Raw genomic sequence first — 12,228 nt, forward strand, 5'->3', positions numbered from 1 at the left:
GAAAAGCAAAGTCTTGGTTAAGTGTTCTCTTTATATCTTTCTTTGCATGTTAGTTTTCTCACACATTTACAGTTTGATTGACAACATTTGGAAGAAATGCATGTAATACAGACAATTACCAAACGAACACTGACAAACACTCCCACAATCTCAGCGTGCGCAGAGGTTGCAGCATCCGTGGTCACACCACCCACCAGTGCACATCAGTCACACCACGTGCGCATGATATCAGTGAAACATAATCCAACTCTTGGTACACGACAATAGCACAACAAAACACTGCAACAAAACACAGACTAGCTTTGTTCCACTTTGCGTTTGTCTGCATCAGAATACCAGAAACAACATTACATCTCAACGTGGAATTGAAGTTCACAGGTAACCTCATTGCAACATGCTGCGGGCGAGGTCCGCGACCCGATCCCCCGTCAAATAAAGAATTAAGGGGATGAAACCTTCTCCAAACAGCAAAGAAGCACAGTCTTATTCATTTAGGAGGGAGGTTGCGACCTCCTGATAAACAACCGGTGAGTTAAAGCTGTAACTCACCGGTTACAGCTTTAACAGCTGTGCTGAGGGAAGATGATATAACGTGGACTAAGTCATCTCCTTCCCCTTGAGGCAAAGATAAAAGGATTTGTTGCCTCTCTTTCTTCTGCCAACACCCCTCTCTCAGCCAACATTTCTACTTCTATGCGTCTTGATTTACAGTTAAAACAATGCACACAACTCCCGCGACCCGTCCCCACTGGAATTTGTGTTGAACAGCTGCACAGCCACAAGAGCTGACTCAAGACTGCTCAAGAGCCCAACGACTCTGTAAATCAGCTTTGGACTGACAGGGTTCTTTCAAGTTGACTTATCTTTGTGGCAAACTTTGCAATATTTTCAACCTAATAATCGATGATCCCTCCGTTAAGTGCAGACTTTATGAATTACTAACTACACAGATAGACTCAACTGCCAGTCGGTGCATATAGTCAGTCCCACTGCTGGAGACTTGGGAAAAAAACATGAAGCTACAGCACATGAAGGTGACTCCACCAATGACAATAATGCGAAACCACTGACACGATATGTACACACATTTAAAATAAATATTCTCTGTACATAGAATTCATTAATATATTTCTTTAGATTTCATCATTAGATGTGGGTGAGATGATTACGTCTCCCTTGATATCTCTATTATGTATACAACAGCAATTAGAAAATAAACTATTGTAAATAGGAGGGAGAGGAACATCTAAAAACTCAAACATGGAGCCGTGAGACTATAGAGGGTGGTGTGCAGCGGAGAAGGATGGAGGTGCGCTTTTCCCTTTGTTCTAAATGTGTCTCGTTAAGACTGTGCTGTGAGGGACTTGGACCCAAATAAGACAGGAGTGTTACCCTGCTTGGCAGGGAGAGATACGGGACCCCGGAAAGGGGAAAATGAATTTTGAAAAAGTGCTGCATAATCTTATAGAGAGGAGGAGGGAGAAAGCAGAATGAATCTCTCCTCACTTCTGCGGTACAGAGTCAAAGTCTCCCCACAGGTCAGAGCTGGCTGTGGAGGTGGCGTTGGATGGAGCCACGGAGTTGGAGTTGCTGGAGTCCAGATCGAGCAAAAAACCTGGTGGTTGGAAATAAGAGGAGAAATTCACATTTGAAACTCTTTGGTAGAACGACTTTTTGCACAGAGAGCTTTCCTTTTCCTCTGGATAAACCACAGATGTGTCACACCCCATGTTTTAAGCGGTTTTCTCGGGCATGAGGTCATTGATATAGCATAGTTCAACTGTGTCCCCCTGAGTATTTTCAAATGTCTGAGCGCCAATCACGATTCCTTTTTACTGCAGAAACCTCAGAGGGATGCAAATCTGAATCTTTGCACATGAAACCAGAAGATAAAGCCACGCGGTTTGTAGCGTAAAACAAACTACAGAATGCTTCAGGAGGCCATGAAGGACATATGCCACCATAGACGCTAAAGGAAAATTCCAGTATTTTACAATTTATTTATCGACGTTTTGGCTGGTTCTCGTGCAGGTCATCATAACATCGTGCTCACCACGTCCACTGTGCACACTGTAGATACAGGTGCCTCAATGGAAACAGACCCCAGCGGGGACACGGAAATACAAGTTTTTAACCCTGAAAGAACGTTCCTCTGCTTCATACATTTCATTCTGTACGACTTCTGTGCTGCTACAGCCGGTCTCATTTCATGACCCACTGCGGCTGAAACAGTTGCAGCCATCCAGACCAACGTCCTGAAATCCAGCCTAAGTCAACTTTACTCTCAGAACGAAAGCTGCAAGCTGTGCTTTTCTGGGCTGAGTCCGGTTAACGTTTATCTCTTATAATTCACCTGCTGTTCACTGGTAAAACTGGGCTGAGCCACTCCAGGGGTGACAGGAACATTTTGTGACCATGACAGGCCTTTTGTGAGTTTGAGTCTGGTCTTGATATTACTCTTGATCAAACCATTTTCCTCTGATCAAAGAGAAGCTACATTTGGATGATATGAAAACGCTGATTATTAAACTGAGATTGTGACACGTTTAATTTTTGATTGTGGAAACTAAACCGCAGACAGGTTGGGGGTCTCCCCAGGTTTCCTACCTACCAGAGTCACTTCCTCCCGCTGATGGCTGTGTGTTATGATTGGTAGACCTGGCTGAAGGGGGTGGGGCTAACTTGCCCCCAGGAGGAGGAGGAAGAAGTCCGAAGCCTCCTGAACTCTGTGGACGAGACCTGTCCTTTTTCTTTGATTGCTGGATGAGAACGGACAAGAGAAATTAAACTGTGTGAGTGAGACACATACATCGTGGCTGACATTCGGCTAAGCTAATAGATTCAAAGCTGTACCACAATCCTGACCCAAAATAATAGCATGGCTTCCAGAAGCAACAAAATAGACAATGGATCTCCACAGTTTTACTAACTAATGACTAATCGATTTTTTTTTTACATATTTCAACCCTTTGGTCATAAAATTCTATAAAAATTAGGGTACCCCGATATTTAGTGTGATGGTTTGTCCTTCTTTGAAGCCCAGGTCCAGTTTAGGAGTGTTGTCCGGAGTCTGAGCCTGCTTGCTAAGTTCATTTTCTTGTTTTACCCACCTGGAAGAAAAGCAAGAAAGGACGACAGACACGCAAAAACAGAGGGGATAATTGAGGAAATACCTAAAGCAAAGAATTCGCTAGTGAAACAGTTACAATTCTTGAACCAGTGTGGAGCAGCTGCATACTTAAAGTGGTCCTGAAGGGCAACATTGAAGTCAAAGGCATCACCTCGGTCTCCAAATCCAATGCCGATGAACGCTTTGCGGCCTGTAAAAAGAAGCAAAAAACGATTGGTCTGCAAAAAGACACAATAAACCCATCCATTGAAGTCGATACAAGATTTTCAGATTTTTCCCTTTAAATCAGTACATTCGAGACTCAAATTTCCAGACTTTCTGGCATTTGAGCGCCAGTTATTAACTGTTTACTAAAAATGTAAACACCTCAAAGTCCAGTGGTTAACTTACATGGTGTAGTGTGACTAAGTAAGGTTTTATGTTGCCAGATGTTTGCCAGAAGATTGTCACCTTGGGAACTGTTGTATAATCAACATCAAACCCAGACAAGTTACGAGCACAACTCTCCATCTCCTTCATTCAGGCTGAGACGCTTCAGTGAGCACAAGAATGAGCGGCAGCATGTCTGCCCAAAGAGGAAGTAAACCAACAGACGCCACATTATACTTGTGCTATTTTCCATTCATAAAATGAATCAATTATACATATTTTGTCCACCTCCTTTTAAATGTTTAGTCAACTACAAATATAAACTGGAAGAGGGCTTGATTTTCAGGTTTTAACTACAAAGACAGGGTTTATTTTTCTGATGACTAAAATTGCTTCAACACCCAGGTTTTCAGACAAGTTTACTATGTTTGCTCTGCCTAATCTAATCAGAAAAACAAAAGAGCGGGTCAATTGTTCAAGGAGGTCACAACTATCGATGCTCATGTAATTATAGTTATTAAGACTTGGTGCCTTTTCACCTCGAGAATGGAGGAGTTGTATATGTGTATGTGTGTAACTTCTTAAAAGGGTCTAGTTTAACCAAAACCACGAGCTGAAATGTAGTCTGTGGATTATTCTTTTGTTTGGGTCATGCTCTCAACACAACCGCCACCTTCAAATGACGACTTTGAGACTGTACAGACCCAGTATTATGTGACCCGGGGGATCCAATACCAGGTGGATAGGCCTGAGTAAGTGTGTTCAAACCTGGCATTAAAATACACCCCCATATGTGCATATCCCATAGACCCGTTACACAGCAACTCCCAACACCGACACAGCAGTTCCGGAGCTTCGGCTCTGGTTCACAGCGGCTTCGCTCTCTGTATCAGACCAGAAGCTGCTTTTTTTTTTGTGAATGATATATCTTATGAGTTTAGATGCTGCTTTTTACAAAATGTGCTCTTTCCTGAAACGGGCAGAGCCAGAAAACATCTTAGTACTCCTAAGATACGTCGCTCTGACCCATGCAAGTTGTTCAAGTATGGACGGGTCTCTTGCTTACAAAACAGACTCGTGGAAAATGCAAGCGGACTATATTACTGAATGATCTCCCTTGGTTTCTGGCATTGGCTGTGTGTTTTTGCTCACCTTCTCTGATAATGAGCACGGTGGTAAGGTACGTTTCCATGGACTAAAATATTCCCGATAAAGGTCCTGTAACATGAGCCACATTTAACAGAAATGACTGTAAACACACTGTTCATGACAGGAGCGGCAGCTGAGTGGGGAACAGTGGCAGGAACTGATTACATGGTTAGTTTGGCTCATGATGATAATAGAAATAAATTTAGATCAAATCTGTCGAGAAATGACCAAATCATGAGTGTATTTATGATTAATTGAGAAGCCCAGTGTTTTTACAAAGGAAAATCCTTCGATCCATATAAGTATATTCTGAGTGGATAAAGTTTTATCTCTTTATGTCTCTCAAAGTTTTTTTCATTTTGAGACATAAAGGAGGCACTGCGGCGACTTTGCTGCCTTTGGGACTCGTGGGACCGTTTTACTGGCCTGGATCCACAATCTTCTTCTCTTGCCAAATGGCTGCGATCCCCCTTGGAGTACTGAACAATTTCCATTTATCTTTTTTTTTTTTACAAGGAGGCCAAGTTAACTGTTGCGTCATCTCTGGCGAAGAGCTTGGGTCTGCCAAACAAGCCTTTCTGCACGCCTCTGGGATGACACTGCATAGAAACCCGTCTATAAGGACGAGTTGATCTGCTTGTTTATGTGGCTCAGCCCAGCAAGTGTGTAAAATCCTGTAAATCAAAGCTGTTCTGCAGACTTTAAACGTCCGGACTCAAAAAAAAAACCGTGCTGCGCTCGTGTGATTAATTTATTTGAGGAAATACTCTTCCCTATACTTTTGTTTCTTCCACATCCATTTAAACACGTCTAGTGAAAAACTTGTTATCCTCCAAAATTATGAGCCCAGTTAAAATATATTTATAGCCTCTAAATAAACAGTTTACTCACCGCTGTCATCCTCAATGCGGAGCACAAAGTAACGGCTTGAGTCACTGACTGTTTCCATTGCAGTACCAGGGTACTCTTCCACTGGTGCCTGGGCAAACAGCTCCCCTGTAGATTACAACAAGATAAGTGATCGTGAGATCGAGATCATGAAAATACGATCAAAGCCCAAAACTTCCCCAAGACACGTCTGTAATGAAATGACGTTTAAACCTCCAGTATACAAATAAGATTAAAAAGAGCAAAGTGAGGAGTGTGTTTAGAATTAAAAAAAACAACACTTGATGCAGCCTCTTTAGAGCAACATAAACCGCTTGCTTGGACGCAGGCCTGGTCACTTTGGAATAGATGAGTAACAGAGAGCGGGCGGCGTACAGAAGACTACACAGTAAAATGATTTACAGCATTGGCTGTAAACAATGGCGCTGCCTTGTCTACTTTTTTTTCTCTCACCAGAGATTTTGTCCTCCAACTTCACGTAGGCCACTTTGCCTCGGGCCGTCATGCGCATGCGTCCCGTCCAATCGGGAGCATCCAGCTTCCAGTCGGCAGCCCTGAGACACATACAAGCAGTCAGTGTGATGTAGCCGAGCAGTTTGTCGAGACTGATGTTGACAGACGAGGAGTACAGGGGGACAGACAGGAGAGTTATTATGTTTTGACCCACTCATCCTCTGTCCACTCATTTCTCCGAGTGAGTAAGACATCATCCAGGCATTTCGCTGAGACACCAGGCCGAATTAGTACTTCAACACCCTTACTCATTGTGGTCAACCAGTCATGTGTCTCATGGGGCCCCGGCATATGCTACTGTTTGTTGGGTGTAAAGTTCAGTCAGAAGCGGCTGCAGCAGGTCAGGCTGAGGGACCAGAGGACGAGAATGGGTATTTTAATTGTCATCAATGGTATGATGGAAAATGATGGGTAAATAAGTCACTGTCAGTCTTTTTTATAAGCTCTCTGGCCATGATGGTAACCTTAAAGACACAATAATGGTTGCCATGACCACACTGTGTCAGCCGGAGCATCCCAGCTCAACCTTAATGACATCGACCCTGCTGAGGTGTCCTTGAGCGAGAATTCATACTAGCTTCCAAGATGCCCTCCTTTGGTGCAACCGACCACTTATAGGACACAGATAAATTATAGTCAATAAATTAAAAATAAAAACTGTCTAGAATGAAAGCCCCTTTAGTAGTAAGCGCAGCGAGCCTTTCTTCTCTGTCGTGTCAGTTGACAAAAGAACACACGAACGTATACTGACGTTGACCTAATCCCTGTTCAACGGGTTTAGCTAACACGGTACATCTTAATTAGCTTTTTTTTTTCTTATTTCCCTCGTGACCTTGCAAACGTATAAAAGAACAAAAAACAACCCAAACGCAAACTACGACCGCGCTTGTAGGATGCTGCGTGACTATGGGTAAGGTGCTCCGATTCCTAACGGCTGCAGCTCGCGGATGCTGGGTCAGAACCCCGCACCCCCCCTCACCTGATTGCCCGGTTAGATGCTCTCGGTGGGATTCGGTAAACGTTGACTTCAGGTTTGACACAGAGGATCGATTCGTACTCGAGCTGACCCTCAGTCGCCATCTTGACTTTTAATAAGTACGCCGGTGGTGGTGGTGACGGTGAGTGGCGTGTCCGTTCGGCGTTAACGGCTGCGCGTGACCGTAATAGAAGGTGTATTAGCGCACCCTGCGCCTCTCACGTCGTCCAAGTGATGCATTTAAAGGTGTATTTCACAGATTTTACGGCTTGGTAGAGTAATATATGGCATAGACAGATTACTGAACGGGTTTAGGGCACCGGACTGGGGGCCCGAGGAGGGAAAGGACCGGTGATTTTTCATCAGGCAGAGTGTGACCCAAAAATATGAAGACAACATGCAACAAGAATATGTGAGATTATCAGACAGAAACATAGAAAATGGCAACAAAACAGGCGCGAAACTTCAAGACCAAAGTGTCATAAAATAGACCACAATGTGGTATAAATGAAAAGCTCGAAAAGGTGTCAAAACAACCACAATAAAACACAATTAAAACATAGTAAGTTACAACAGAGAAATAGGATGACAACAGAAAGAGACCCAAAACGACCAAAATGAAACGTCGAATGAGATGAAAGAGGAGATACAAAACAATCAACATGGTTCGTGATACTGCCAATAAGAAATTTATTGAAAAAAAACCCTCAAAGCACAAAAAAACCCCAAAGATGTGTGAAATTAGTTCAAAGAGACAGCCAAAGGCATAAAAAAAACCAAATTCTGTCTGCATGGTTTGTGGTTGTGTTGAATTTCTTTTAGTTCTGGGTGTCTTGTTTCTCTTTGGTAAAATGGAGGGCCTTTTACTCCTCTGTACCCATGGCTCTGTTATTTCATAATGTGTCCAAAATTGGTACCTGACTCTCAGCCCTTGGTTGTATGTTTTAGTATAATTTTTAGTATAAAGCGGCTTCCTCGTTATTGTTGTGTTATTCGGATCATTGTTTTTCTGTATATTTACCAGAGAATCTGTCTAATTCAATGCCATTCCTTATAGCAATGCTCTATCATTTATCACTACCATCAGTTAAGTGAGTGATCCTTGCTAGAATAATTTGTGAAATGGCAACATTAGCAGTGCTACCTGCTGGCAAGCAGGCTTTAAGTAGATAACTAACCCAAAGTTCACATCAATAACACAGAACAATATTTTTTATTGACTATGATTTATTGTTTCACAGTATCATGTTGCTACAGAAACAGCAAGCAGCAGCTACCTAATATTACAAGCCTTGCCACAAATTGAAATCCATTTTTTTCTCAGTTTTTGTAATTCTCAGTATTGCAGTTGTAGTGATGGACCAACGCTGGCGTATGTTTCTCTTTGGACTTATTGGTAACACTAGAGGAGGTCAGAGGTATGTTTCACAGTCCAAGAAGCTTGAAGGCATCTCTGAAATCTTCTGTCTCACAGGGCTGAGAGGGAAATAAGAAAAGAGCATTATTACCAGATCAATCAGAACTGGATTAGCTGTTGTGTGGTTGCTGCTGTACCTGGAGGATGCGGCTGAGTTTTCTTGCCAGGCGAACATAGTTTTGCTGCAGCTCATTCCAGGGCTTGAATCTGCTCTCTGCAGCCACAAAGGTTTGCCAGCAATAGAAGTAGTCTAAAGAAAATGGACATAAACCAGTTGTTGGCATCCAGGGAACGATTGTGATGATGATGAAACAAAAATTAATCAAAGTCTCCTATCTTTGCCTCATATGCACAGATTTAAGGTCCCCACCTTTGTAACTCATGACTGTGATGTGCACGCCAGCTTTTTTCAGCATTCTCAGACCCTCCCTTTCACGGCTGTCCTCCTTGTCGCAGAAATAAAGGCGTGAGACAAAGATCCTGAGACGAAGATTGGGCGTCTTGTTGAGGAACTGGGCCAGTCTGAAAGAGCAGTTGGCACACGGAGACCAGGAGCAAAACCAAGTGATGGAGTAGCTGACCTTCCCCGAACCATAGCCCCACAGACCAGGGCACAGGGCTCCCAGGTAGCGCAGGAAAAGAAGCTGCGAAGAAAATAGAAGAATATCTATGTAAATCGTTTATTCCCTTCACAAACCTGAACAATCTCTTCATGTATTCTACAACATCTTTTCTACCCTTCCTCCGCTTACCTCCACATGGCAGCCGTTGCGATTGCGGAGATGTCCAAAGTCAAAGGACAAGGAGTCTGGGCCCACTCTGCTTTTCACCACGAAGCAGAGGTATGTCTCACACCGGCCTCTTGCCCAGCGCAAGTTCTTATAGTGATAGAGGAACTTCTTTCTGGGCAGAAGCACACTGGAACAAATAAAAAAAGAAAAAAGGTCTCTAAAATGATTTTTATCAGAAAAAAATTGGAAAATTGCATCTAAGTATGCTGCTCCCTCTGCTTGGGAATTGAAAAATCACCTGAATCTTAAGCTGGTTTCACTAAATGAATTTAAGCTCATTTTAAGCATATTTGAAGCAGATATGTCTGGTTATAAATGTTGTGGTTGAACATTCTGCCCCACCTAGCCTGCGATTACTGGGATGATGACATATTCTGAGGTTTTGGTGTCTTCTGGGCCTCATGTTGTTTTTATAGTTCCCCTTTATGACATTTTACATGCATACATTATTTTGTGCTCAGTGTACATATATTTTTGTGTTGCCTGTCTTGGCCAGGACACTCTTGATAAAGAGATTTAAAATCTCAAGAGTTTTTATGTCCTGGTTAAATAAAGGCTATATAAATATAAAATGAATTAGCTAATGATGTGTGGCAGGTTTAGCTGTGAGCATAGCACCGCTCACTTGAAGAACATTTATCTGAATTCATCTGACAACATTTAACTGTTTTTTACAATCTTTGGTGTCAGATAACCCAGCAAACAGCATTAACGGTGCAATTATATGACAGAAAAGTCTGAGACAAACTCCGCTCACGATCTCATTAAACTACTACTACTATCCAGATGACTAACTGATTAATTCAACTTTTTATCAGAGAAGCTAGCACAAGAAGTGCATGTAAAACCTGTGGTTTACCAAACATGATGATGGACAGTGCAACAACAGCTAACAGTCATTAACAAACCCCCTTCTCACTCTCAGTTTCACAACTTTTAGTGAAGCCAAGACAGTGTGAGTTAATAATAATGAAACCTTGATTGTGCTCTATTGAAAAATCTTATATTAGTAACAAAAGTGCAGCAGCGCAGTGAAAGCGATTAAAAGAAAAACTTCCCGATTTTTCTTTCATTCAAAATTACGCACATGCAGCATGTACAAATATTTGACAAATGGAAGAAGAGTGCGACATGTGAGTAGAATGGATGCATTTTGCTCACCTGTTTAGCTTTGTAATCATTTCAAAAGACGCACTTTGCTTTGTCACTCGTCAGGCGTGGGTATTAAATGGAGGTAAGTGAGAAAGAGTGAAAGTGTGTGTGTGTGTGTGTGTGTGTGTGTGTGTGTGTGTGTGTGTGTGTGTGTGCATGTGTGTTGGGGGGTTAAAGGGAGGGAACTGAGAACCTATATCTCTAAACATAAACATCCTGCATAAAGCAGAGGCAGCTTCTGGTTGGACAGAAATCATTTTCAAAGCAGGTTCAGAGGGGGTGATACTAAAGAGATGGTTGGATAACGCTGTCTCTCTGCAAAACAATTAAGCTGTAATTTGATTACTCATTGGCCACATGTTTTCTTTTTAAACGCCTCACGGTTTTATTTGTTTTTGAAGAATGTGGCATTTCTTCACATAATGATTCAAGAGAATCTGGTAAACTGCAATGATGGAATTTTTTACTGGAGGAGCAGATTACACAACACAGAATTTATTTGATAATCTGAGTGAGCACTCATTAGTGGAGTGTTTGACGCACTTTGTAGCTTTTGGAGTTTTTTTTTCACAGTTGTCAGTAAACTGAGCCAACTGGATGGAACTTTCCAAACCCTTCCCAGTCACTAGCATCTGCCCTTTGGTTTCCTCAGATCATTCAGAAAAATCTTCCAGATACCACCTCACCTTGATCCACACAGCGGGACTGCCACTTGCCCCTCTGCTATTCAACATTTCCACCTTGGTAGTCGCCCTCCTCCTCGGGCCCCAAATTGGTGGAGCCGCAGGCGTTCCCAGACCTCTGAGGCCCTGACACTTACTTTGTCCTTGGATCTGGGTTTTCCCAAACTATGTCAGACTGGGAGCAGAGCTGTAATCGACCTCCTTCACCCTATGTGTCTGCTAGACCAACAGGCCAGCTGACCGACCACAGTTTGTGCATGAATCTCACTCATAAGCCTTTGAACCTTCAGTCGCTGTCATCCGCCTGTGCCAAATCAGGATGTGTATTATTTTGCTCTCGTCTTTCCTTTGCTCTGTCTGTTTTAGCTCTGGCTCAGTGGCACTGCATGCAGGCATCCTGCTTTCCCATGACTCCCCTCACCCTCTCATGCACTCTGTGGTTTGGGGAATTCACCGTTTCCCAGGGTGGCTGTTTTTGGAGCTCATCTGTGTGTACGTGTGTGTGTGTTTGTGACTTAGCCATCCAAATGAGCATGTCCTTAATACAGTCTATATGTTTTACAGCATCTGGAACAAATTTGTCTAATTTATCCTATGATTGTGTGGTGCCCCAAAATTTGACTGACTCATGTGTGTGTGTTTGTGCCTGCTTAGATCAACCTCACATCATATTGTAAAACTCTGACAGCGCACTGAGCGTCATGTCTCTGCACATCTGATCCTGTGTGCATGGGTCTTGATCAAATGCCAAACTATATGTAACCGCTTCCCACCCAGCTCTCTGGGCCTGACCGCGGTTGACCAAGGTCATCTCTCAGTCACACATGAACGTTCACGTGCACTTCCACCCCTCGCGTGTGCCGTCTATGTTTGTGTGTGCAGGAGTAGTCCCGGATGGCCAGACATGTGCATTTAACCCGTTGTCAGATTGGGGGGGGGAGTGTAAGACATGCCAAGTCATATTTTCCGAAACCCACCCGCCCACACCCTGCACACACACGTACACACACAGCTCTATCGTGCAGACGCAAAAGACCACAGTCACAAACAGACTTTCTTTCCAGTGTGTGAACTCACATCTGTTTCCTGACAACAATAATAGCTACAGATCGGGCGGGTAGAGGCCCAGCTTACAGGTGTCTGCAGTTTGACAGTAATGA

At 43.1% G+C, this 12,228-nt stretch overlaps 2 protein-coding genes across 2 annotated transcripts; both read right to left on the reverse strand.

Moving 5' to 3' along the window:
* Window positions 1–11: 11 nt before the first annotated feature.
* Window positions 12–7,262, reverse strand: LOC142380150 (adaptin ear-binding coat-associated protein 1-like). The gene is made up of 7 exons (XM_075465729.1): window positions 7,029–7,262; window positions 5,990–6,090; window positions 5,540–5,644; window positions 3,239–3,320; window positions 3,002–3,110; window positions 2,612–2,759; window positions 12–1,615 (listed from the first exon to the last, which is right to left on the reverse strand). The coding sequence occupies exons 1-7, from the start codon at window positions 7,127–7,129 to the stop codon at window positions 1,503–1,505; spliced, it is 759 nt and encodes a 252-aa protein (XP_075321844.1). The 5' UTR covers window positions 7,130–7,262; the 3' UTR covers window positions 12–1,502.
* Window positions 7,263–8,368: 1,106 nt separating this feature from the next.
* Window positions 8,369–10,414, reverse strand: aicda (activation-induced cytidine deaminase). Its single transcript, XM_075466696.1, has 5 exons — window positions 10,395–10,414; window positions 9,195–9,360; window positions 8,813–9,086; window positions 8,580–8,692; window positions 8,369–8,501 (listed from the first exon to the last, which is right to left on the reverse strand). Exons 1-5 carry the CDS (start codon window positions 10,412–10,414, stop codon window positions 8,451–8,453), a joined length of 624 nt encoding a protein of 207 aa, XP_075322811.1. The 3' UTR covers window positions 8,369–8,450.
* Between the last annotated feature and the right edge of the window lie 1,814 nt (window positions 10,415–12,228).

Source organism: Odontesthes bonariensis, chromosome 5, assembly GCF_027942865.1.
Source record: "Odontesthes bonariensis isolate fOdoBon6 chromosome 5, fOdoBon6.hap1, whole genome shotgun sequence".
NCBI lineage: Eukaryota > Metazoa > Chordata > Actinopteri > Atheriniformes > Atherinopsidae > Odontesthes > Odontesthes bonariensis.